The 27,476-nt window shown below is 42.5% G+C and overlaps 1 protein-coding gene across 2 annotated transcripts; it reads right to left on the bottom strand.

Moving 5' to 3' along the window:
• Nucleotides 1-222: 222 nt before the first annotated feature.
• On the bottom strand, nt 223-27,476 carry dimt1l (DIM1 dimethyladenosine transferase 1-like (S. cerevisiae)). Of its 2 annotated transcripts, none has more exons than XM_067986561.1 (12): nt 27,208-27,476; nt 24,978-25,051; nt 20,270-20,356; nt 12,644-12,705; nt 12,377-12,470; nt 9,958-10,007; nt 9,262-9,385; nt 7,153-7,245; nt 5,898-5,962; nt 5,522-5,585; nt 2,362-2,468; nt 223-1,199 (listed from the first exon to the last, which is right to left on the bottom strand). In XM_067986561.1, the coding sequence occupies exons 1-12, from the start codon at nt 27,263-27,265 to the stop codon at nt 1,157-1,159; spliced, it is 921 nt and encodes a 306-aa protein (XP_067842662.1). In that variant the 5' UTR covers nt 27,266-27,476; the 3' UTR covers nt 223-1,156. The 2 variants fall into 2 exon arrangements, with proteins under 2 accessions (XP_067842662.1, XP_067842673.1); XM_067986572.1 differs by lacking the exon at nt 27,208-27,476 and adding an exon at nt 27,122-27,140.

Here is a 27,476-nt window from a genome sequence, read left to right on the forward strand (position 1 = left end):
CTTAGAGGAAAGAGCAGGGGAGTGGTACTAATTGGATAGCTCTTTCAAAGAGCCAGCACCGGCACAATGGGCCAAATGACTACCTCCTATGCCGCATGATTCTATGATTCGAAATGCAGGGGGGATATGGAAATTAAGGCGAAGTGACTGCATCCCAAAATTCAGTAAGGCCAGCCCCCCTCTTGTTAGCACTGGCACTACAATAACTTCACCAGTTTCAAGAAACAGGAACTATGTTTTTATTACAGGTACCTGCAGTTGCACCCTTTTATGCCATGGTAATTTTTTTTATATTACAAAAAACTGCTCTCTCAATGACTCAGCCCCTTAAGGTAGTGAGTCACCAAACCATATAAAGCAGCTTCAATCCCTTTTCTATACTGAGTTAGGTTATCTCAGTGTCTCTGCTGGGGGTGGGGTGGAGATAAATCAGTCAGGGTTCTTGTGCTTAACCACGATCCAGTGTTCCCTGCTGGAAGTGTACATTATGAGAATTAAGTGAACAGAGGATTGGACTCAGCTACGATGCCCCCAAATACCCCATTAATGTTCAGTGCCTAAGCACATAGGCTTGGGCGAGCTACTGGAGGGTGAAAGCTGCTCACAGAACTATATGCCAGAAAGCAATCCATACCTTTTGCAAAGGTGGGGGGGGGGGGTAGGAAGGAGAGGGAGGCAAGATAAAAGAGAATAAAAAGCTTATGTTCACTTCCAGTACTTAATATTTTAAAAAAACTATTCATTGCCACATCACACTACATATATTGAACCTATACAATTTTTAAAATAAATTGTACATTACAATAAAGTGTCCCAGATTCAGAGTTATATAGAGATAGATCAGTTACTCATTTTTTGTCTGCTTTGAGGTACATTATCTTAATAAATACAATATGCTTATTTTGGGAACCACACATCTTTGTGAATTTACATTTAAGTTGTGTGCAAAAGAGAATTAAGTGAACAGAGGATTGGACTCCGCTACGATGATCAGTTTTGATTACTTGCATCTGTTTCAACCTAAATCCAGGCTAAACCAGTTCCAAATAATTACAAAATCATTCTCCGTATCTCAAAAAAGTTCCAAAAAGGTCTTGTAAAGGTCTTTGATACACAGTCGGAGCTTATCCACAATTAAGTTGCCGAAACAATGCTCTCATGAGAAGTGGATTCCTTGTGAATTGAAACCATGGAGCAACCTGCAAGAGAAACACAAGAACATTACCTCAACAGATGCAAGGTATTTTTAAGTCATTTCCCCTGGAGATTTTCACTGAAAAGTTATTTAAACAGAAGCCTCATTTCTAGTATAGGTAAGGATTAACATTTTTTTGTGAAGTACAAGGAATTTGCAATTTTTTTTTGCTAAAGAATTCACCATCAGGTGCCAGAAAAAACTGGTGCAGTAATGTGATATGAAACTGAAATTAAGTTATTCCTAAATATTTAGTTTTGAAATTACATCAACTGATTTTTAAACATTCCAATTGTTTTTAAATCTTTGAATGCTCAAAATCCAGTGTCTTCTGAATTTCTGCAGGCACACTGGGTTATGAAGTGTCAACAGGATCACGTTATCAAAAAATCACAAGAAAAATAACTATGTTTGAATAAAAGTCCCCCCTCAAGAATAGTGGTGCAACAAAAGTTTGATTCCAGTTTTGCTGAGCTCCCTATGTCAAACTCTGCATCGTGAACATAGAGGGACGTTGTAACAGTTCCAACCTTAATGAATCAATTTCTGCAACCATGTCAATTTCAGATGTGCAAAAAAAATTTATTAGGTATAACCTCTCAAGAAAGATTGAACAGACTGGGGCTAGAAAAGAGTATACTGAGGGGTGACCTGATAGAGGTCTTGAAGATTATGAAAGGGTTTGATAGGAGAGACCAGAACAAGAGCCATAAATATAAGATAGTCACAAATAAATCCAATAGGGAATTCAGGAGAAATGTCTTTACCCAGAGAGCGGTTAAGAATGTGGCACTCACGACCACAAGGAGTAATTGAGGCAACTACCATAGATGCATTAAAGGGGAAGCTAGATAAACATAAGAAGAAAGGAATAGAAGGGTATGCTGATAGGGTTAAATGAAGTAGGGAGGGAAGAGGCTCGTGTGGAGCATAAACTCTGGCATGGACCCGTTGGGCCGATTGGCCTGTTTCCGTGCTGTACATTCTATGTAAAAATTCTAAGTAATATGTAATTATCAGTGGACCTGTAACCAATTGTCATTCATTTACTCATACTCATAGTTGAGCATCTACAATGTGAGTTAATAGACGGGGAGGAGGAAAGAGAACAAAGCACATACATGTTCTTAAGCAAGCTGAAATTTTATAGAGCTATGTCACTTCACCTCATGAAATCATCTATGTCCATTGTTCGGGCTCGTTTTTCACTGAAATCAGCCTCTTCCAGGATTTTCTGGATCTTTTCGGTAATGCTGAAGTTTTCTGGAATTTGCTATTAACAAACAAACATTGTTGCCTGATCAACAAGTGGTATTTCAATACTTAAAGCGAGTTCTTGAAGTGTAAGCATTACACGACAGTGTTAATTTAAAGGTATTTACATACAAACGATGTAGATTATGCCAAAGACATAGTTCACTTCAGGAATAACAATGATTGTTTTTTTTATAAATGATTTTATTCCTGGACATAAGGCTCACCAATAATTGGGTCCACATTATCCAGATTAATTTCAAATATGACCCTTGCATCCATCAGAAAGAGCAGTCAATGTGAACTGAAATGAACACAGGTCACATAGGTGATAGGACATAATTAACTCGCATCATTTCATAGCATCGTAGAAAGGTAATAGCACAAAAGGAGGCCATTTGGCTCAGAGTCCGTGCCGGCTCTATGCAAGAGCAATCCAACTAGTCCCACTCCCCCGCCCTATCCCCATAAACCAGCAAATGTTTTCCTTTCAAGTACTTATCCAGTTCTCTTTTGAAGGCCATGATTGAATCTACCTCCACCACCCCTTCGGGCAGCGCATTCCAGATCCTAATCACTCGCTGTGTAAAAAAGTTTTTCCTCATGTCACCTTTGGTTCTTTTGCCAATCACCTTAAATCTATGTCCTCTGGTTCTTGACCCTTCCACCAATGGGAACAGTTTCTCTCTATCTACTCCGTCTGGACCCTTCATGATTTTGAATACCTCTTATCAAATCTCCTCGCAACCGTGTCTGTTCCAAGGAAAGCAACCCCAGCTTCTCCAGTCTATCCACATAACTGAAGTCCCTCATCCCCAGAATCATTCTAGTAAATCTCTTCTGCACCCTTTCTCAGGCCTTCATATCTTTCCTAAAGTGCAGTGCCCAGAACTGGACACAATAGTCCAGTTGTGGCCGAACCATTGTTTAAAAAGTTCATCATGACTTCCATACTTTTGTACTCTATGCCTCTATTTATAAAGCCAGGATCCTGTATGCTTTTTTGAACCGCTTTCTCAACCTGCCCTGCCACCTTCAACGATTTGTGCATATATACCCCCAGATCGCTCTCTTCCTGTACCCCTTTTAGAGTTATGCCCTCTAGTTTATATTGCCTCTCAGTTATTCCTACCGAAATGTATCACATCGCATTTTTCTGCATTAAATTTCATCTGCCACATGTCCACCCATGCCACCAGCCTGTCTATATCCTCTTGACTACTAACCTCCTCACTGTTTACTACCCTTCCAAGTTTTGTGTCATCTGCAAATTTTTGAAATTTTGCCTTGTACACCCAAGTCCAAGTCATTAATTATATATTAAGAAAAGGAGTGGTCCCAGCACCGACCTCTGCAGAACATCACTGTACACTTCCCTCCAGTCCAAAAAACAGCCATTCACCACTACTCTGTTTCCTGTCCCTTAGTCAATTCTGTATCCATGTTGCTACTGTCCCCTTTATTCTATGGGTCACAATCTTGATGATTAGCCTACCATCCGGCACTTTATCAAACGCCTTTTGAAAGTCCATATACACCACATCAACTGCATTGCCCTCATCTACCCTCTCTGTTACTTCATCAAAAAACACCATCAGGTTAGTTAAACATGATTTGCCTTTAACAAATCCATGCTGGCTTTCCCTAATCAATCCACACTTGTCCAAGTGACTTAATTCTGTCCCAGATTATTGTTTCTAAAAGTTTCCCCACCACTGAGCTTAAACTGACTGGCCCATTGTTGCTGGGTTTATCCTTATGCCCTTTTTTGAACAAGGGTGTAACATTTGCAATTCTCCAGTCCTCTGGCACCACCCCATGGATGTTTGGAAGATTATGGCCAGTACCTCCACAATTTCCACCCTTACTTCCCTCAGCAACTTATGATGCATCCCATCTGGACCGGGTGACTTATCTACTTTTAAGTACAGCTAACCTTTCAAGTGCCTCTATCAATTTTTAGCCCATCCAGTATCTCAACTATATCTTCCTTTACTGAGACTCTGGCAGCATCATTGTCCTTGGTAAAGACAGATGCAAAGTACTTATTTAGTACCTCGGCCATCCCCTTTGCCTCCATGAGTAGATTTCTTTTATGGTCCCTAATTGGCCCCGCCCCTCCTCTTACTACCCCATTACTGTTCACATGCCTGTAGAAGACTTTTGGATTCCTTTTATGTTGGCCGCCAGTCTATTCTCATACTCTCTCTTTACTCCTTTTATTTCCTTTTTCACTTCCCCTCTGAACTTTCTATATTCTGCCTGGTTGTCACTTCTATTATCAACCTGACATCTGTCATACGCTGCTTTTTTCCATTTCATCTTACTCTCTATCTCTTGTCATCCAGGGAGCTCCAGCTTTAGTTGCTCTACCTTTGTCTCGTGGGAATGTGCCTAGACTGTACCCTAACCATTTCCTATTTAAAGGCCGCCCACTTTACAATTATAGTTTTGCCTGCCAATCTCGGATTCCAATTTACCCGGGCCAGATCTGTTCTCATCCCATCGAAATTAGCCCTCCTCCAATTGAGTATTTTTACTTTAGAGTGGTCCGTGTCCTTTTCCATCGCTATTCTAAACCTTATGATACTATGATCGCTGCTCTCTAAATGCTCCCCCACTGACACTTGCTCCACTTGGCCCGCCTCATTCCCTAGAACCAAGTCCAGCAATGCCTCCTCCTTCGTTGGGCCAGAAACATATTGGTTAAGCAAGTTATCCTGAACACATTTCAAAAATTCCTCCCCCTCTTTGCCCCTTATCCAGTCTATATTAGGATAGATGAAGTCCCCCGTTATCACTACTCTATAGCTTTTGCACCTCTCTAATTTCCCTGCAAATTTGTTCCTCTATATCCTTCCCACTAGCTGGTGGCCTGTAGAATACACCCAGTACTGTAATGGCACCTCTTTCATTTCTTAACTCTAACCAAATTTGACTAAAGCGGTTTTTAAAATGGATGGACAAGGTTAAAAAAAAGTTTTGAGGATATAAAATTATAATACATTAAATTAAAGAGGCAATAGTTATGGCAACAGTGTGCAAAATCCAAAATACAACTTTTATACTTACAATATTATGCAAGGAACAGTGTATTCTGTAATTTTTTTCCAACAACTGTTCAACTGCAATGGATCTATGAATAAACACACATGAATTGTTAAGGTGATAGGCACTACAATATTAAAGAAACAAACTATTTAGAAGGATTACATTGCATACAGTTAATCACACATCAACTGAAAAAATCAGTTATGCAGGTATAAATCCCTGTGTTGAGAGACAGAAGGAAGGAAATTCAAATAAAGAACATTTGCTAGTTTAAAAGTGAAACAAAATAGTTTTATAAAACACATGAAATATCTTTGTGCAGCACTTATGCCAACAGAGTTCAGTAAAAAGTTACTTTTTCCCCTTCAGAAATTGATTCAGATATAAATATACTTACTTAAAAGCTGCACCTAGAGTCTTGTTTTTTCTCACAAATGCTATCCTGACCAGACCATCCCATTCCTAATATTGGAAAAAAAAGACAAGATGAATAGGAAGTGTCATTATAATCACAAAAGTTCCACAACAAACATGTACTTTTGGAAACAACATCCAAAGTATTATTTCACATGTCAGAAAAAGGACAATTTGTAAAACAGAAATTTTACAGAAACAAAAAAATTACCATGAATTCCATTTAATGTGAATTATAATAGCTTCCAAACTATGGAATTGTATGCCAAATATTGGGGTAGGGATGGTAGTTCAGAGAATTCTATTTGTTTCCATAACCAAGTTCAGACTCTCACAGAAATTTGCATCATTTGTAAAACACCAGCAAATTAACGTGTCCCAATGATGGGCACCACAGCTTATGGCTGCATTCAACACACTGCCATGGTGTAGTAGGCCCAATTCCCCACACAATGAGTTCCTGATCACAACTACGCTGCTAATGGGAAGGTGCCAAGCAAGAGCAATGAAAATCAAAGAGTCACTTATCATTAGCAACTGGGCAAAAAGCAGCATTAGTGAGGCAACGGAGCAGTTCTCCAGTCAAATCTTATGAGACAGAGGATAAAATACTTGAACTATAAATCCATCTACTAATCTGTCTGCAATCTATTAAATGTGTACAGCATGCATTTCCTCCAAGTGTAACTAACTTCCTGAATCACTACTTCTGTCACACTTCAGTTCTGATTTGCTGTTGCATAACTTTGAGCTGAAGAGGTGGGTAACAAATTAATCAAAAGCAAGGAAAGCAGCTAGAAAACTACCAATGGGGAACTCTTAAGGACTTATGAGAACAATTAATCCTGAATAATGAAAACAGGTAAATCAATCATACGTTGATTAAAAAAATCTAAGTCCTTTCGTCTGCCATTTTTTCCTTCACTATTTAGCTTCAGCTTTGACAGTGATCGTTAACATGCTATTTGACAGCAGGAAGGATCATAGCTGAGCCCAATCCTATCTTCATCCCATGTGCAGTTCCAGCATTGGGTAATGATTAGGAATGGGAACACTATTGATTTTACCTACTCGAACCCAGGAGGTCCAATGCCAATTGTGGCGCCCCTACCATCAACCTGGCCAAACTTAGCACAGACTGGGGATTGAACGTTCCTGATCTGTATTGTTCAGCTACTCACCATCTTAACTGGCTAATCAACCGGGATTAAATATAATATAAATAAGTCTATTTTCACCTGGAAGTTCACAGGTGGAGGTGGATTCTTCGGTTCTATCCTAACCACACTCGACTCAACTTTTGGAGGTGGCCTGAAGTTGTTTTTTCCAACCTAAACAAAGATGAAGAAAGGTGTATTTGGGTTATAAACAGTGTTTTTGAAGCTTTCGAAGTCTGTGTCTTTTTATACTTAGAATATTGATCTACTCACAATACTAATACACACTTTACCTATTCCACAGAAGAAATTCCATCATGAAATTACAAGAAGCTTGCTTAAAAAAAATTAGATGTATAGTCTAAGTGGAAATGTAGCACCAGGAATAGAAAGGTGGTTGACAGACAGCAAGCAAATAGTTAGGGTAAATGCGTGTTGTGCGGACTGGAGGATGGAAACATTATTTTTTCTTTCTTTCTAACCAATTTGTGCCCCTGACCTGGCACACTACTTGGGGTCAGGGCACATAAACAGGCCATTTACTGGTGCCATTTACAGCATCACTGGGGCATCTGCTAAAGGTAATGACCCTGGGGAGTATAAGAACAAACTTGCATTTATAAAACACCTTTAATGACCTCTGTTGCCCCAAAGCACTTCACAGCCAATTAAGTACTTTTGAAGTATAGTCACGTTGTAATGTAGGAAAACATGGCAGCCAGTTTGCACACAGCAAGGTCCCACAAACAGCAATGAGATTATTGGCCAAATAATCTGTTTTGGTGGTGTCAGGTTACATACGAACAATGACAGACAGGAAAAGACCCTCTCATCCATCCAGCCTGGTCCACACAATAGTGATACCTTGTGTATCACAATATATACACTCCCCACCCCACACAATGTGATCTCCTGGGAGAGGAGAAAAAAAAACCCAGGCCAATTTTGGGGGGGAAAATCAGGGAAATTCCTCTCTGACCCTCCTCTGCACCCTTTCCAAAGCCTCAATATCACCCACCATGTGAGGAAACCAAAACTGAACACAGTATTCCAAATGAGGCCTGACCAAAATCTTGTACAAGGACAAAATAGTATGTTTTGTCTTATAGTCAATTGTCCTATAAATGCACCTCAACACCCTATTTGTTCTAGCTATCGCTTCACAGCATTGCTCATGAACCTTTAGAGATTTATGCACTAGAACACCCAGATTTCTTTCTTTCTCCAACTGCTTTAATGCATTTCCCTGAAGGGTTGGTTGAGCATTTGTCCTGCCCACATGCATATCACTGCACTTCTCCAAATAAACATAATTTGCCAGTCACGAGTCCAGTCCCCCAACATCAAGGTTCACCTAAAGCAGTCGAGCATCGTCTACAGTCTGGACACTCGCACAGATCTTGGTATCATCTGCAAATTTGCAGACTGTACCCCCGACATCTAGATCATTAATAAAAAGAGTGAAGAGCAACGGTTCCAAAACCAATCCCTGCGGGACACCACTGGTGACCAGTCTCCAAACAGATCCAAATCCATCTATAGCTGCTTTCTGCCTACATCCTTCCAGCCAAGATTATATATACATTTTTGTTTACATCTTATTTGTCTTTGTACATGACCAGCAAGCCACCTTGACTTTTTCTTACTATATTCCCTTCTTTTGACTTTGGGTTTATATTAAGGCATAAATGTTGTCCAAGATACCTGAAGAACTCCTCTGATCAGCTTCGAAACGTGCCAGGGAATTTTTTTTTTTATATCCACCTTCCAAAAGACAGCACTGCACTGAAGTATCAGTCTAGATAATGCGCTCGAGTCTCTGGAGTGGGGCTTGAATCCATGACTTTCTGATTCAGAGGCAAAAGTGGTGCCAAACCAAGACCTGGAAGTGATGTATCCTCAGGTCCACTTTTATTCTTAACTTAAAAAGGTACTGGGAAGGTTTCCATTCAAATAGAGAATCTAAGAGGGTTGTAAAATTATGAAGTGTTTTGATAGAGTGAATAAGGGAAAGTGACAAGAGGCCATCAATTGAAAATTAAGAGAATGAGGACAGAGTTGGGAGAAATACTTCATAATTGTTGGAACATGGAATGCTTGGCCAAAAAGGAGTGTTTGGGACAAGAGACCATGTTTCATTTAAGAACTGAGATAAAGATTGGAAGCAAGTATGAGAATTCTGATTGCTACCTTCATCAGGTGATCTACACGAGCTAGTAACTGTGTGTTGATGGAGAGCCTGCAGTATAGTTTATCCCCTGGTTTTGCAACAAGTCGGAGAGCAAATTCTCGTTGGAACATTAACACCGCACATCTGTAGGGGAAAATGCATCGGTAGAGACAAAAGTACAGAACATACAAAGAGCAAGACTAGTTACCTCTCCAATAACTGCAATACTCCTTTTTCTAATTAAACACCTGCACCTGCACCCCCCCCCCACTTCATCCTAGTACTAACACAAGGGGACACTTGTCAAACTGGTCCACTACACCAGTTGATGAAGGATGTACAATTGTAATGTACACAGAATCTCAGTTTGAATAGCTGACAACAGAAATCATCACTGGGTGGGGGGGGGAGAGGGGGCAGGGAAATCACAAAATATAGAAAAGGGTCCTATTCTTTTTCTTAGATCAAGTTCACACCCCAGACTTCTCACCTCCCCCTCTCTCCAGAAATCTAGTTTTTTCTTTATACTGCCTACTTCAATGGCTTTTCATGGTAACTTATTCCATGACCATTATCCTTTGGGTGAAAAAGTTTTGCCCAACTTTCTTCCTTACTTCCGATTGTGATATTTATTTCAACACAACATCACATCAGAAAAATAGATTGGGTTTTCATTTCACAATACAGCTGATATTTCAATCCCCAGACATGCTCACCTGAAGAATGGTCTGTGCAGCAGTAGTTTAAAAACAAATGGAGAGGAGATCTGAAAATAACATTACAATAATTCACATTACAGCTCACTACATACAGTAGTATCAATAAATTTTCTTCTGCAATTAAAAACAGTACATTAAATGTATAAATCAGCCCATATTAAAACACAATCACAGTTCCTCCAATAAACACTCCGCTTGGTGTGGTGCCAAGCCAACAGACGTACCTCTCCAGGAACACTTGCAGTACTGCTACCCAGTTTAACAATCAGGAAGCAGTCTTCAGCTGTGCGAGAAGACCTCACCCAAAGTCAGTTTTTCTTCATTCCCAGAAAGCTTTGCTAAAAGTTGCCTAAGGGGCTCAGAATTTATAATCCAGAAACAGCCATTCGGTCCAACCAGTCCATGATGGTGCTTATCATCCATAAAAGCAGTCGTCCTAGTCCCATGTGACCATTCTGTTCCCCATTTCCTTTATTTGCCATTCTTTCAAGCATCAATTTATCCTATTCTTAAATATTGACAGTGTCTCTGCTTCAATCACTAACTCCGACAGTGCATTACACAGCCTCAAAACCTTCTGTGCAAAAGGTTTATCAAGCTCTCTGTCCTAAATCTCTTACATTTGATATTATATCTACTTGCCCTTGTTCTAGAACCCTCAACCACTAGAAATGGTCTGTTTCTATCTATTCTGTCCCATGCCATCATAATATTAAACACCTCTATCAAATCACCTCAATCTCCAATGCTCTACTGAAAACAGTCCCAACTTTTCAAATCTTTCATCGTATTTCCTCCTACGAAGCAGCATCTAGTCAATTTGAGCTGTACCCTCTCTAATGCCTCAACTTCCTCATAAGTGTAGAGCCCAAAACTGCACAAACTTCTCTAATTGTGGTCTTACTAATGTTATGTTGATTCACCATTACATCTCAACTTTATATTCACTAGCTCTTGGCAAAAAAAGTGTTCCATTACTTTTCTTTATGGCCTTATCCACTTACAGTACTGCTTTTTTATGTCCTGTTAACCTGAAACCCAAAATCTCTCTGCTCTTCCACATCACCCAGCTTTTCCCCCCAAAGTATAATTACTTTTTTTTAAAAAATCAAAGTACTACCTCACATTTACTGGCATTGAATTCCATCAGCCATGTTTTTGTCCATTCTATCATCTTATCAATATCCCATTGCTGCTTCTTTTGATTCTCAGAATTATTTACTAAACCTCCTATTTTAGTATCATATGCAAATTTAGACATTGCTCCATCTAGTCCTATATCCAAATCATTAATATAAAGTGAACAGAAGTGGTTCCAGAATAGAACCCTGTGGGACACCGCTACCCACTTCCAATTACTCTAAGAAACTGCCCTTAATGCCTACCCACTGTATTCTCCCTTCTAACCAGCTTTTAATCCAATTTTTATTACCCTCCCCCTAATTCCATTCACCTTAATATTTTCCAATAATCACCTGTTCGGTACCTGTCACAGACTTTCTGAAATTCCATGTACACATCCTCTGCACTTCCACCATCCACCATATTTGTCATCTCCTCAAAGAACTCTTATCAGGTTTGTCAAACACAATCTTCCGAACTGATATGTTGGCTGCTTCTAATTATTTTCTCCTCATCTAGATATTTAGTAACGTCATCTTTAATTAATTAAAGATTCCAAAATTTTCCCTACCGCAGATGTTAAATGGCCTGTAATTACCTGGGTTAGCTCTGTCCCCCTTTTTGAAATTGAGTATTATGGCCACTCTCCAGTCCTCCAGCACACATCTATCCTCAATAGAACCCTAATATGTAATTTCCAGGGCCTTTGCTATTTCTTTCCCTATTTCCCTCAGGATCCTTGGCTCAAATGTGAGTGTTAAGATTAAGATTTGAACTCAAGCCTTCCAATCAGGAATCCATTACCATCATACTTCAAAGATGACTGTTGCTATACTTTTTTTAAAAATTCTGATTTTGAGTGGGGCATAATACACAAATTATATTAAGTTTATTACCTCAGTAAATCAGCTTGGTGTACAACATTAATGTGAAGTAAATTTTGTGAAATGAACAGCTCAATTTTTATTGTTTTTATTCTATATAATTTGTCGCACAGAGTTCCACACTTAAAGATTACTTACTAAAATCTGTACTAAAAAAGGGGGGAAAAAAAAAAATCACAAAAATGTAAACCATCTTCAGTCTGACTGGCCTACAGCCCAAACAGCAAACTGCTGTTCCCTGTAGTTGGCAATAGGAGGAAGCCGCCCAATGTATAGCCCCCTCTGATTTTCACTCCGTTCATTGCAGCTAAGACAGGGATCAAACTTATATTCATTCTCACTCTGTCACCCTGAACACTAACATAATGGGGCTCTATTTATAAGTAAGTTAAAAGGTGATAACAAATTACCTGATATGGTAAGTTTGCTACACATGCATCAAAGAATGGCAAGTCTGTCTTCAGCACATCTCCAATCATTATTTGAAGTTTACTTGCCATAGGTCTGAAGAAAATATATACAAGAAAAAATATTACACAAGACTGCGAACAGTAGAAAGGTATCAAAACAAAATTTCAGTTGCCCTCAAAGCTGTTTGCCGTTATAGCAATTAATTTTGTCTATTGCCGTAAGTCCATTAAGCTGACATTTAAATGAACAGAATTTATATTACTTACGTTCCCTGAACTCTCTTCTGCAGTTCAGCCACAAGTCTGGTATCAAGTTCACAAGCAATTACCTGTTGTGAAGAGAGAAACCAATTCCACATTATTGTTTTAGTACTCAAACCTGCAGAATATCATCGCAGCAAATCCAGAGAAGTTTATTACCACCTAATACTGTAACAAGATTGAAGTGTATAGGAGCACAGTAGCACAAGGACTGAGCACCTAGTTCACAAATAAAACATACATGCCGACCTACAAAGCTTGTAAAAGCTGACAAACAGCTTTAAAATAGCTTGAAACTCAAAAAACATACAACTGAGAAACAGCCCTGAGTAGAGGCCTATAGCCAAAGCCACTACTTCAAGGCAACTGAATAAGTTAAATTTGTTTGGATGTCAGGATTTTTATTAGGGACAAGTGTACCCACCTCCAGTATACAGAGATGGCAATTGGGGCCAGTATCGCTGGAAGCAGCGTGAAAAGGAAAAGTGGGGCCTGTCCAGTGCATTAGCCAGCGGGCTCAGGAGAAGCAGGACAGGAGTTCATGTAGTGCGTCAATTTCAGGCCACAAGCGTGGACAATGCTGAATGATCACATAAAAAGCGGCTGGTTGACATGTATGCTTCACTTACTGAAAACAATTAGAGACTGGTTGTAATGTCTAAGGCTCCATTTTAATTGTGGACAAACTAAGAGTTGGTTGAGATTTTTGAGCAGCCCAATAATTGTTTATGGTAAAGATGAACTGTATTGTTCCTCATTTATATTCAATTGTTGGCTTGTGAGAATTTGAGTTTTAAAAGATTTTAGAATTTTCTACTGGGTTTGCATACTCTGTTTCCTGCCATTTATACAGATATGAAAGTGTGCACAGGACAAGACCACAAGAATTGTAATTTGAGTGCAAGTTGCTATATCACAGGGGCATTGAGATTTTGAGTTATGCGTGCACAAACTCACATTGAATGACTGGAGTTGCCAACCAGTTCAGATCCACTCGCATTATGAAGGCCTAGCTCCACTGTAGCATGCATGGCAACCGTCTGTTTTTCAACAGACAGCTGAAAACAATTGGCAAGTATAAAAAGGGCAGTGTATGAAATTCAATTACAGAGTCAGTGATTTGTTAGTTGTAGAGTTGCAAGAATTAAATATTTAGGTGAGTTTCAGGATTGTTCCATGTCTTTTATTTTTACTTATAACTTTAATAATTTACTTATGACATGGGTCTGTAATTGGTTGGGAGGTAGGAGATAGAAAGTAGGGCTAAAGAGTTCATTCTCTGATTGGCAGGATTTGACAAGTGGTGTTCCCCAGGAATCTATACTGGGACCTCTGATTTTTACCATATATATTAATGACTTAGATGAAGGAACAGAGAGTTCTATATCCAAGTTTACGGATGACATTAAGTTAGGAGGCACAATAAGTTGTGTGAATAGGAGCAATTGTAAACAATTTTACAACACCAAGTTATAGTCCAGCAATTTTATTTTAAATTCACAAGCTTTCGGAGGCTTCCTCCTTCCTCAGGTAAATGTTCAGGAGCTCCTCGAAGCCTACGCATTTATACATATAGAACAATACATGGTGTTTACAGAATGCCCCTGCAACTGCCCGTTGCCAAGGCAATCACCGTGTTCAGACAGAGAGGTGTCACCTGCAGAACCCCCGAATACACATTCAACAAAAAAACAAACAGGAAAAAAAACAGAGAGAGGCAGAAACATCCGGAAGGCAGAGAAAGCCAGCAAATGACCCATTATATTAAAAACAGATAACATTTGTTCGCTGGTGGGGTAACGTGTAGCGTGACATGAACCCAAGATCCCGGTTGAGGCCGTCCTCATGGGTGCGGAACTTGGCTATCAATTTCTGCTCGACGATTTTGCGTTGTCGTGTGTCTCGAAGGCCGCCTTGGAGTACGCTTACCCGAAGGTCGGTGGATGAATGTCCATGACTGCTGAAGTGTTCCCCGACTGGGAGGGAACCCTCCTGTTTGGCGATTGTTGCGCGGTGTCCGTTCATCCGTTGTCGCAGCGTCTGCATGGTCTCGCCAATGTACCATGCTCTGGGGCATCCTTTCCTGCAACGTATGAGGTAGACAACGTTGGCCGAGTCACAGGAGTATGAACCATGCACCTGGTGGGTGGTGTCCTCTCGTGTGATGGTGGTATCTGTGTCGATGATCTGGCATGTCTTGCAGAGGTTACCGTGGCAGGGTTGTGTGGTGTCGTGGACGCTGTTCTCTTGAAAGCTAGGTAATTTGCTGCGAACGATGGTCTGTTTGAGGTTGGGTGGCTGTTTAAAGGCGAGTAGTGGAGGTGTGGGGATGGCCATAGCGAGGTGTTTGTCCTCATTGATGACATGTTGAAGGCTGCGGAGAACATGGCGTAGTTTCTCCGCTCCGGGGAAGTACTGGACGACAAAGGGTACTCTGTTGGTTGCGTCCCGTGTTAGTCTCCTGAGGAGGTCTATGCGGTTTTTTGCTGTGGCCCGTCGGAACTGTCGATCGATGAGTCGAGCGTCATATCCCGTTCTTACTAGGGCGTCTTTCAGCGTCTGTAGGTGTCCATCGCGTTCCTCCTCGTCTGAGCAGACCCTGTGTATTCGCAGGGCCTGTCCATAGGGGATGGCCTCTTTGACGTGGTTAGGGTGGAAGCTGGAAAAGTGGAGCATCGTGAGGTTGTCCGTGGGCTTGCGGTAGAGTGAGGTGCTGAGGTGCCCGTCTTTGATGGAGATTCGTGTGTCCAAGAAAGAAACTGATTCTGAGGAGTAGTCCATGGTGAGCTTGATGGTGGGATGGAACTTGTTGATGTTATCGTGTAGTCTCTTTAGTGATTCCTTGCCGTGGGTCCATAGAAAGAAAATGTCGTCGATGTATCTGGTGGATCACAATGTCTTCACCTTCGATAACCAGTTCTTTACCCAAACATACGGAACAGCCATGGGGACCAAATTCGCACCCCAATACGCCAACATTTTCATGCACAAGTTCGAGCAGGACTTCTTCACTGCACAGGACCTCCAACCAACACTATACACCAGATACATCGACGACATTTTCTTTCTATGGACCCACGGCGAGGAATCACTAAAGAGACTACACGATCAAGCTCACCATGGACTACTCCTCAGAATCAGTTTCTTTCTTGGACACACGAATCTCCATCAAAGACGGGCACCTCAGCACCTCACTCTACCGCAAGCCCACGGACAACCTCACGATGCTCCACTTTTCCAGCTTCCACCCTAACCACGTCAAAGAGGCCATCCCCTATGGACAGGCCCTGCGAATACACAGGGTCTGCTCAGACGAGGAGGAACGCGATGGACACCTACAGACGCTGAAAGACGCCCTAGTAAGAACGGGATATGACGCTCGACTCATCGATCGACAGTTCCGACGGGCCACAGCAAAAAACCGCATAGACCTCCTCAGGAGACTAACACGGGACGCAACCAACAGAGTACCCTTTGTCGTCCAGTACTTCCCCGGAGCGGAGAAACTACGCCATGTTCTCCGCAGCCTTCAACATGTCATCAATGAGGACAAACACCTCGCTATGGCCATCCCCACACCTCCACTACTCGCCTTTAAACAGCCACCCAACCTCAAACAGACCATCGTTCGCAGCAAATTACCTAGCTTTCAAGAGAACAGCGTCCACGACACCACACAACCCTGCCACGGTAACCTCTGCAAGACATGCCAGATCATCGACACAGATACCACCATCACACGAGAGGACACCACCCACCAGGTGCATGGTTCATACTCCTGTGACTCGGCCAACGTTGTCTACCTCATACGTTGCAGGAAAGGATGCCCCAGAGCATGGTACATTGGCGAGACCATGCAGACGCTGCGACAACGGATGAACGGACACCGCGCAACAATCGCCAAACAGGAGGGTTCCCTCCCAGTCGGGGAACACTTCAGCAGTCATGGACATTCATCCACCGACCTTCGGGTAAGCGTACTCCAAGGCGGCCTTCGAGACACACGACAACGCAAAATCGTCGAGCAGAAATTGATAGCCAAGTTCCGCACCCATGAGGACGGCCTCAACCGGGATCTTGGGTTCATGTCACGCTACACGTTACCCCACCAGCGAACAAATGTTATCTGTTTTTAATATAATGGGTCATTTGCTGGCTTTCTCTGCCTTCCGGATGTTTCTGCCTCTCTCTGTTTTTTTTCCTGTTTGTTTTTTTGTTGAATGTGTATTCGGGGGTTCTGCAGGTGACACCTCTCTGTCTGAACACGGTGATTGCCTTGGCAACGGGCAGTTGCAGGGGCATTCTGTAAACACCATGTATTGTTCTATATGTATAAATGCGTAGGCTTCGAGGAGCTCCTGAACATTTACCTGAGGAAGGAGGAAGCCTCCGAAAGCTTGTGAATTTAAAATAAAACTGCTGGACTATAACTTGGTGTTGTAAAATTGTTTACAATTGTCAACCCCAGTCCATCACCGGCATCTCCACATCATGAATAGGAGCAGGAAGTTGCAAAGTGACATAGACAGACTAAGTGAGGCAGCAAAACTACAGCAGATGGATTTCAATGTGGGAAGTCATAGAATCATAGAAAGTTACAGCACAGAAGGCGACCATTTGGCCCATCGTGTCCATGCCGGCTGAAAAAGAGCTATCCAGCTTAATCCCACTTTCCAGCACTTGGTCCGTAGCCCTGTAGATTACGGCACTTCACAGTGCACATCCAAGTACTTTTTAAATGAGTTGAGGGTTTCTGCCTCTACCGCCCTTTCAGGCAGCGAGTTCCAAACAGCCACCACCCTCTGGATGGAAAAAAATTCTCCTCAGATCCCCTCTAATCCTTCGAACAATTACTTTAAATCTATGCCCACTGGGCACTGACCCCTCTGCTAAGGGAAATTATCCAATCGATCTAGGCCCCTCATAACTTTATACACTTCAATTAAATCACCCCTCAGCCTCCTCTGTTGCAATGAAAACAACCCCAGTCAATCCAATTTTTCCTCATAGTTAAAATTCTCCAGTCCTGGCAACATCCTCATAAATCTTCTCTGTACCCTCTCTAGTGCAATCACATCTTTCCTGTAATGTGGTGACCAGAACTGTACGCAGTACTCAAGCTGTGGCCTAACTAGTGTTTAACACAGTCCTAGCATAACCTCCCTGCTCTTATATTCTATGCCTCAGCTAATAAAGGAAAGTATCCAGTATACCTTTTTAACCACTTTATCTACCTGTTCTGCTACCTTCAGGGATCTGTGGACATGCACTCCAAGGTTCCTCTGTTCCTCTACACCTCTCAGTATCCTCCCATTTATTGTGCTTCCCTTGCCTTGTTTGCCCTCCCCAAATGCATTACCTCATACTTCTCCGGATTGAATTCCATTTGCCACTTTTCTGCCCACCTGTCCAGTCCATTGACATTTTCCTGCAGACTATAGCTTCCTTTCTCACTATCAACCACACAGCCAATTTCTGTATCATCTGCAAACTTCTTAATCATGCCCCTTACATTTAGGTCTAAATCATTAATATAGACACCACAAAAAGCAGGGACCTAGTACTGAGCCCTGAGGAACCCAATGGAAACAGACTTCCTGTCACAAAAACACCCGTCGACCATTACCCTTTCCTTCCTGTCACTGAGCCAATTTTGGATCCGACTTGCCACTTTCCCTTGGATCCCATGGGCTTTTACTTTTCTGACCAGTCTCCCATGTAGGACCTTGTCAAAAGCCTTGCATGCACACTACATCAAATGCGCTACCCTCATGCGTCCTCCTCGTTACCGCCTCAAATAATTCAATCAAGTTAGTCAGACACGACCTTCCCTTAACAAATCCATGCTGACTGTCCTTGATTAATCCATGCCTTTCTAAATGACGATTTATACCATCCATCAGAATAGTTTCCTATAATTTGCCCACCACTGAGGTAAAGCTGACTGGCCTGTAATTACTCGGTCTATCCTTTTCTCCCTTTTTAAACAATGGTACAAAATTAGCAGTCCTCCAATCCTCTGGCACCACGCCTGTAGCCAGAGAAGATTTGAAAACAATGGTCAGAGCCTCCGCTATTTCCTCCCTTGCTTCTCTTAACAGCCTGGGATACATCTCATCCGGACCTGGCAATTTATCTACTTTCAAAGATGCTAAACCCCTTAATATTTCCTCCTTCACTATGTTTATACCATCAGTCATTTCACAGTCCTCCTCCTTAATTACAATGTCTGGATCGTCCCCCTCTTCTGTGAAGACAGACGCAAAGTATTCATTAAGAACCGTACCCACATCTTCCGCCTCCACGCATAGGGCCTATTGGGGACCAAAAAGGTAACCTACTATTTCCTTAGTTATCCTCTTGCACTTTATATATTTATAAAACATCTTTGGGTTTTCATTGATTTTACTTGTCAGTATTTTTTCATGCCCTCTCTTTGCTTTCCTAATCTCTTTAATTTCACTTTCTATACTTCTCTAGGCTTTCTGCAGTATTGAGCTCTTGGCGTCTGACATAAGCTTCCCTATTTTCCCAAATGCACCTCGACATCCAGGGGGCTCTAGATTTGGCATTCCCACCCTTTATCTTTGTGGGAACATATTTGATCTGAACCCTCATCATCTTCCCCTTGAATGCCTCCCACTGTTCTGACACTAATTCACCTTCAAGTAGCTGTTTCCAGTCCACTTTTGCTCAATCACTTCTCAGCTTAGTAAAATTTGCCTTTCCCCAATTGACAGCTTTTACTCCTGTTCTATCTTTGTCCTTTTCCATAACTATGCTAAATCTAACTGAATTATGATCACTACCACCAAAATGCTCTCCCGCTGGTACTCCTACCACCTGCTCAGCTTCATTCCCTAAAACTATGTCCAGAACTGCCCCTTCTCTTGTTGGGCTTGCTACATGCTGGCTAAAAAAGTTTTCCTGAATGCATTTTAAGAATTCTACACCCTCTATACCTTTTACACTGATTCTACCCAGTTGATATTAGGGTAGTTGAAATCCCCTACTATTACTGCCCTACTGATTTTGCACTTCTCAGAAATTTGCCTACATATTTGCAATCATCTTTTCTTACTTCTCAGTGATCAGAAATAGAAGGCTTGTAGTAAACTATCAATGTGTGAGGTTATCCACTTTGGATCTGAGAAAGACAAATATGTCCTTAATGGTGACAGACTAGGAGCTGTGGAGCAATGGGATTTGGGTGTCCAGGCACAAAAATCACTAAATGCTAATGCACAGGTTAAAAAAGTAATCAGAAAGGCTAATGGAATATTGGAATTTATCACAAAAAGAATTGAGTATGAGTGAAATTTGAAGTGGGCCAGGAGGGAAAACTGAAGGATGTGATTGATATGGAACACTACAAGAATCTGTTGATGACAGAAGGAAATAGAACACTGAGAAAAAAAGATGATTTAAGTGAGACCAAGAAGTACCTAGGATAAACACAAGTAAATGTCTGAAATCAAAAATCAGAAGTAGAAGGCTGTAGTAAACTATCAATGCCCAAGAAAATTGTGTGAGAGCAGACTGCAATTGAAGCAAAATAGAAATCTGCAAAGAAGTGATTAAATATTCATTTTTATGTGACAGAACGCATCTGTACTTCAAATTGGAGATTACCTTTTTAGCCTTTTCCAGAAGTTTCACAGTCATGTTACCAGTACCAGGCCCAACTTCCAGTATGACATCTGTTGGTCTAATAGCAGCCTTGAAGAAATAAAACAGCAACAATTATTAATTTAAAATTGTATCCATTCCATATTACTATGTATGACTATATAACTGGTAGATATTTTATGCAATTTGACTTTGTTCTTTATATAATCAATACTAAAATATCATAGCTTGTCTGCACATACTGGAAAATTTCAGGTTCGAACGACAGGCCCTATAAATATTCAGCACACAACTCTAAAAAGAAAATAAATATTAACTAACAAAACTACTCAAATGTCAGAGATAACTTCACTTCTGCATTATTAAATATATACTAAGCAATTTCCTATGTAGTTCATCCCAGGTGTTTTCTGTCCTGGACCACACTTATCTGTCGCTTTAAGGCGGCCGCTCAGGTACTCCCTTTAAGGAAGTGGTCTCAGTAGATCCTGAGGTCAATTACAGGATAATTAATATTGTTGCTTAAAGTTTCTCTGGACCGTTAATTACCTGGTTCCACTTGTTAACTCAACAATGCCTCAGGTAAGAAAAGAACACAGGATCATAGAATTTTTTTTTCCTTTTAGTATTTTTTGGGGGGGGGGGGGGGGGAGCGGGGAAGGGAAGTTAAAATACTGCTATTTAGGGCTCAAATCTAGTTCACACTAATGAGATGAGAAGCTCTTCCTCTGTCATCTGTAGAATGAGTTTGGGTAATCTCAACTCTGTTGAATATTTAGGTTAAGAACACAAACTTGCCCACAAATTGTCAGTCTCTCACTAACAGATGTCATAAGGATAGTTGGTATGGGAAGTGAAAAAATTCATACTGTTGCATTAAAGGTGCCCTTCTGAGGTATGGGTTATATTTGCTGAACTGATCAGTGCAATAACTGACCCAGGAATGCTCTGCACTGGTAACGGGTGTTCAAAATGGAAGACTGTCCCATTTTCCAACAGAGGCCTCAGATTGGAAGAAAAACACAACACCTACATTGAAAATACACCTCTGTACATTATCTGTTAATGGAAAACGTAGAAAGATAAGACATTGGGAAACAATGGGTGACAGATGAATTGGGTATTCATATTGAAAATTTCAATAAACTCAATTTGCTCTACCCCCCCCCCCCCCCACCTTATTGCAGTTAAGAATCATCTAATGCCCATAGAGGTATTGCAAAGTGATATCACTATCTTTCTATCGATATTTCTATCAATGCAATCAGGCAGAGCCGACACAGCTTTGTGAAAGGGAAATCGTGTTTGACTAATTTATTAGAGTTCTTTGAGGAAGTAACAAGCAACGTGGATAAAGGGGATCCTGTGGATGTGGTGCACTTGGATTTCCAGAAGGCTTTTGACAAGATGCTACATCAAAGGCTACTACACAAATAAGAGCTCATGGTGTACGGGGTAACATATTAGCTAACCATACCTTTATCCATGCTAACAGGAATCAGAGAGTAGGCATAAATGAGTTATTTTCAGGTTGGCAAGATGTAACGAGTGGAGTGCCACAGGGATCAGTACTTGGGCCTCAACTATTTACAATCTATATCAATGACTTGGATGAAGGCACCGAATGTATGGTTGCTAAATTTGCTGATGACACAAAGGTAGGTGGGAAAGTAAGTTGTGAAGAGGACATAAGGGGCCTGATTTTAGCAGGCCTGCGGGTTTCCGGCGGGTTGGGTTTCGGGTGCGTGGCCTCCACGCCCGGTGAAATTAGTGGGTTGCCCGCGCGATCGTAGCAGGCAATCCACTAATTGGAATCACTTACCTGCTCCTCCGGGGTCCGCGCTGCTGGTCTGCGCGTCGGGCGGGCTGCGCATGCGCAGTACGATGTCAGCTGGAGGCTCTCTAGTTAAAGGGGCAGTCCTCCACTGACAGATGCTGCAACCAATGGAACAAATTACAGCATGGAGCAGCCCAGGGGGAAGGCTGCTCCCAGTTTAATGATGCCTCACTCCAGATATCATCAGATGGGGTGAGGAGGAGGGGGGGGGGGGGGGGGGACAGAGATCTTCCACCCAGCGGGCGGGAGGAAGCGGCCTGCCTCTGCCGCCAAGAAGGCCTGGCTCGAGGTGGCAGAGGGGGTCACCTGCGCCACCAACATATCGCCCACCTGCATACAGTGCAGGAGGCGCTCCAATGACCGCAGTCGGTCAGCCACAGTGAGAACACGTAGTCTTTCCCCTACACTCCGTCTGCCACAACACAGCCCCCACCCCACATCTCCTTCGGCACCGCCAACACTACTCTGTCACATCACCCCTCATACCCACTCAAACCCCATCCTCATCTTACCTGCACCTACTCACCCCGCCACTAACACGCAACCCAATCCTCATACAATCTCATGGCTCTATCCCATACTCACCCTCTCGTGCATCTCCCTCACAGCTAGCCTCACTCAACCTGCCACCACCTGTGCTGCAGCCACAGGGCATGCATCACATATGTGCAGTAGGCAGCGTAAGGCAAATGTGTCGTGAGCATGAAGGGGATGCACAAGGGTGTCTGAGGGTTTGCCATGGGTGTTACCTATATTGAATTTCAGAGCAACAAACATCACACATTATATTGCCACCACCACTGCCATGTCTCCGCGAATCCTGTCTGTTTTGTCCAATAATGCCCGCTCCTGGGTATCACTATGAGGACCCACCACTGATGCCACCCATTGTGTTACTGCAGAGTAGGTGCAGGTGTATTTGCAGGGCTCTTCCGCGCAGACGACTGAGAGACATTGGCGGTGTACCCGGCTGCACCCTGGAAGGATGCGGAGGAGAAGTTGTGGAGGGCAGTGGTGACGTTGGCAGCGACAGGTAAGCAGATGGTGCTGGGGCCAACCAGGAGCAGCTCGGCATGAAAGAGGCTGCAGATCTCCACGACCACATGTCGAGTGAATCTGCGCCTCCGTGTGCACTGTTGCTCGGAGAGGTCCGGGGAGCTGAGCCTCCGTCTGTGGACCCTGTGGCGAGGGTAGTGCCCTCTGCGATGCATCTCTCTCTGCGGTAGCCCTCCCTCCTGCTGTACAGGTGGATGTGTCACAGCACTCTGTTGTGGAGCTCCACGTGTCAGAGGTGGACGCCGTGGATGGCGATGCTGTTCGCCCTCCGAGGGGGTCATGACTGCAGCTACGGAGGCCCCCATCCGCAATATGTACATCTGAGGGGGTCCGCAAGGTAGGCACATGTCTCCGGACCCCGGGGTGAGTGTGCAGGTTGGTGACTTTGACCGTCAGGAGGGGGGTGGTGGAGGCCACACTTTGTCCCAAGTGACAGAGTGGCCTCCTGCAATGGGTGAGGGTCTCCCCCCCCCACCCCCCCACCTGTCAAATGGACCTTTGCAGCTGCCACAGGCTGACGGCTGCAACACGTCCAGTTCAACTAGGACTGTTTCCCCCAGTGTGTGAAACAGTCCCATCTTTCTCCAAAATCACACAGTCCCTTAATCAGGTCATTTAATGACCTGAACAAGCAAAATAAATAACCCCAAGTGGCATCCCGCTGGCTTTAATTGCCTGCGGGATTCCCACCAGCGGGGGCCACGAACGCACCTCCGCACGTCATCGGGGAACCCGGAAGTGGTCGGGATCGTGGCGCGATCCGGTCACGTGACTGGATATCGGGATTTTCGGGGCCCCCCCGCTGGAAACCCACAGGAAACACGACGGTAAAATCGAGCCCAAGGAGTCTGCAAAGGGATATTGTTAGGTTAAGTGAGTGGGCAAAAATTTGGCAGATGGAGAATAATGTGGGAAAATGTGAACTTGTCCACTTTGGCAGGAGGAATAGAAAAGCAGTATATTATTTAAATAGAAAGAGATTGCAGAACTCTGAGGTACAGAGGGATCTGGGTGTCCTAGTACATGAATCACAAAAAGTTAGTATGCAGGTACAGCAAGTGATTAGGAAGGCAAATGGAATGTTGTCATTTATTGCAAGGGGAATAGAATATAAAAGTAGAGATGTTTTGCTACAGTTGTACAGGGCATTGTGAGACCACATCTAGAATACTGTGTGCAGTTTTGGTCTCCTTATTTAAGAAAGGACATAATTGCTTTAGCGACGGTTCAGAGAAGGTTCACTCGACTGATTCCTAGGATGAGGGGGGTTATCTTATGAGGAAAGGTTGGACAAGTTGGTCCTGTATACACTGGAGTTTAGAAGAATAAGTGGTGATCTTATTGAAACATAAGAGATCCTGAAGGGACTAGAATGGATAGATGCTGAGAGGATGTTTCCCCTCAAGGGAGACACAAGAACTAGGGGCCACAGTTTAAAAATAAGGGGTCTCCCATTTAAGATGGAGATGAGGAGAAATTTTTTCTCTGAGGGTCGTGAGTCTGTGGAGCTCCCTTCCCCAGAGAGCGGTGGAGGCAGGGTCATTGAATATTCTCAAGGCTGAGTTAGATAAATTCCTGATTAACAAGGGAGTCAAAGGTTATAGTAGGTCGACGGGAAAGTAGGGTTAAGGTCACAATCAGATCGGTTGAGGTCACAATCAAATCAGCCATGATCTTATCAAATGGCAGAGCAGGCTTGAGGGGCCGAATGGCCAACTCCCGCTCTTAATTTGTATGTTCATACGTAAATTGCAGTGCCAAATTATACATGATGGATTAGGCTGATTGAACAGCATAATGTACCACATTCTACTGTACCTTATCGATGATGCTATTCACAATTAAAGGATTCTTCAGAATATGCTGGCCAATTCCAGTGTTGAACACAATGCCTATGTCAAAGTAAAACAGGATCAAAACTGAACTTATAATACAGAAAAGTAAAAAATATTCTCAATTTCATGTTTCTAGTTCATGGGGTGTAGGGTAGAGCAAAACATTGGCATTTCCATGCATGCTATGACACATTTTCATGTTGATTCTTCACAAACATCCTGATCTTAGTCAGTCAGGAGATACATTTATTAAAATTTGGACCAAGATCTCACTACCGTATTGTACCAACAAGCAGAATCCTCAAGCTTTAAGAGAATTACTGGGCAAAGCAGCACATTTTCTGAACACAGCACACTGGTTGTTATAGTACACAATAATTTCATTACAATACTGTTCTCCCTTTCCAGAACTGGACAAAGTCCTAATTGCTATCCAACGTCTCTGCTTGAAATACACTGCCTCGAATTTCTTTCATATTTGCGCCAAAGCACGTGCAGTCAGGGCTCAAAGTAAATACGCGGCCTAAAAGATCCCGGAATTGTGGAAGTGAGTTATGCGTGCAAATACAATACGCCCAAATCGCCTCAATCTTTTACGATCATCTATCAATCACACCACCCAAATGCACCTTCGTCCATTATAATGGTCCCGACCCAAGTTACAGTGCCTTATATGCGAGTTTGCTGCAATTGTGCTTGCTGAGGCTCTCTTCAAAGTATGACCAAATTTTCAAGTGCACCAGGAAATAAAGTAATTTTTCTAGAGTCTCATTGCAATTGAGCTTTTAAAAAAATTATCCTCAGAAACCATACTGTATTTTCTGTTTCTTTGGTTGCATTTGTGACATCAGTATGTCACATTTAAAATTGAAAACCTTTCCCAATTGTAGGTTATTAAACATGCTGTGCCTAATGTGCATGAATAATGGTTAAATAAGTTGAAACTTTAATTTTCATACTTAAAAGGAGGAATATATGGTGCAAGTTAATGCTTTCTATTGGGCCCTGATTTTTTACACTATGCCAATTTTTACATTCAGGCATATGCTAATATATTAAGAATCTTAACATCTGTGAACTTTACCTAACTTCCCCCAGCATTATAAATTCCTATATCCACATTTAGAAGGTTATGCTGATAGGGTTAGATGAAAAGGGGTGGGAGGAGGCTCATGTGGAGCATAAACACCAGCATAGACCATTGGGCCAAATGGCCTGTTTCTAATTCTATGTATGATGTGGAGATGCCGGTGATGGACTGGGGTTGACAAATGTAAGGAATCTTACAACACCAGGTTTTGGTCCAACTGTTTTATTTGAAATCTGTTTAATTTGAAATTTACATCACACTCGCTCACCTGACGAAGGAGAAAGCCTCCGAAAGCTTGTGATTTTCAAATAAAACAGTTGGACTATAACCTGGTGTTGCAAGATTCCTTACATAATTCTATGTAAGAATGGAAAGTGCCCATGTAAACTTGTCACACTGCAATTTCTGCCAGTGGAGGAATCACATCACCACAACTGTCAGGGAAGTGTAATTACAATGTGACAAGTTTACATGGGAAGTTTCCATGATCAGTGTGGACACAGCAATTTATAAATGGAAATATAGAAATAAGGACAGAAATGTATGGCTTTAAAATGGGGACTGAATCATATCTGTGCACCCTCTACTAATTAGTCTACAACAAACCCAGATATGAGGCGAGGAAAAAAAAACTGATGGAAAGCTTTGGGAACAGTAAGTCCAAAGTCAACCTTTTCGTCCCAAGCTTGCTACATTCTGAGCCAATGTTAATCGTGTAGTAAAAGGCAAAACTGGAAATATCGGCTCTGCAAAATATCTCGGGGTATTTAGCATTTTAAAAAACCCATCAGCTTCTCACTGACGCTATCGACTGTGGAGGAGAGGGGAGATTAACAGCCTGGCTCCTTGTGAGGCTTGTCTGAGAGCCTCCACGCTCCCTTCGGCACGATTTGCTCATTGAGCGAGCAGCCAGGCCTCGCCTCGCCTCGCCTCGGGTGTTACTGTATTCCTAAAACACCTCCCCGCTCGAACACACCCATGACACCGCACTTTAGGGTCTTATTAGAAAGGGCAGTTTCAGATAGCCAGCCAGTTACCAATTCTCGCACCGGGCTCCCTGAGGTTGGGTAAGGGAATTCAGTCAGTTGCTGTCGATGTGATCAAGTTTCCCGAGCGGCCTCACCTTGACCCTGGGCCTCTCTGCGCCCTCGCGATTTCTTCTCACTTTTGACTTTGGGCATTTTCAGCACGAGCTGCTTAAATCGAACGTCCCCGAATTTAAACTTAAAACCCAACCGCCCTTCTCGCACGTGCCCCGGAAAACCAACTCGGAAAAACTGCCGTCCACAAGTGCGCGTGCGCCAAGCGCACAATGGCTTCTGGGGTTCGTAGTTCTTTCGCAGTTTTACGCTTCCTCCTATACATGGTTGGATGGTCTAAACTAAACGAGTG

The sequence above is a fragment of the Heptranchias perlo genome, chromosome 1 (genome assembly GCF_035084215.1).
Source record: "Heptranchias perlo isolate sHepPer1 chromosome 1, sHepPer1.hap1, whole genome shotgun sequence".
In the NCBI taxonomy this organism is placed as follows: Eukaryota; Metazoa; Chordata; class Chondrichthyes; order Hexanchiformes; family Hexanchidae; genus Heptranchias; species Heptranchias perlo.

Bases quoted from the DNA above. Each gene is read 5' to 3' on its own strand.
- dimt1l (XM_067986561.1), bottom strand. From the start codon at position 27,265: ATGCCCAAAGTCAAAAGTGAGAAGAAATCGCGAGGGCGCAGAGAGGCC. The intron at 5,586-5,897 runs GTAAGTATATTT...GTTTATTCATAG, and splicing joins ACTCTAGGTGCAGCTTTTAA to ATCCATTGCAGTTGAACAGT. The intron at 2,469-5,521 runs GTAAGTATAAAA...GTTTGTTAATAG, and splicing joins ACTGTTCCTTGCATAATATT to CAAATTCCAGAAAACTTCAG.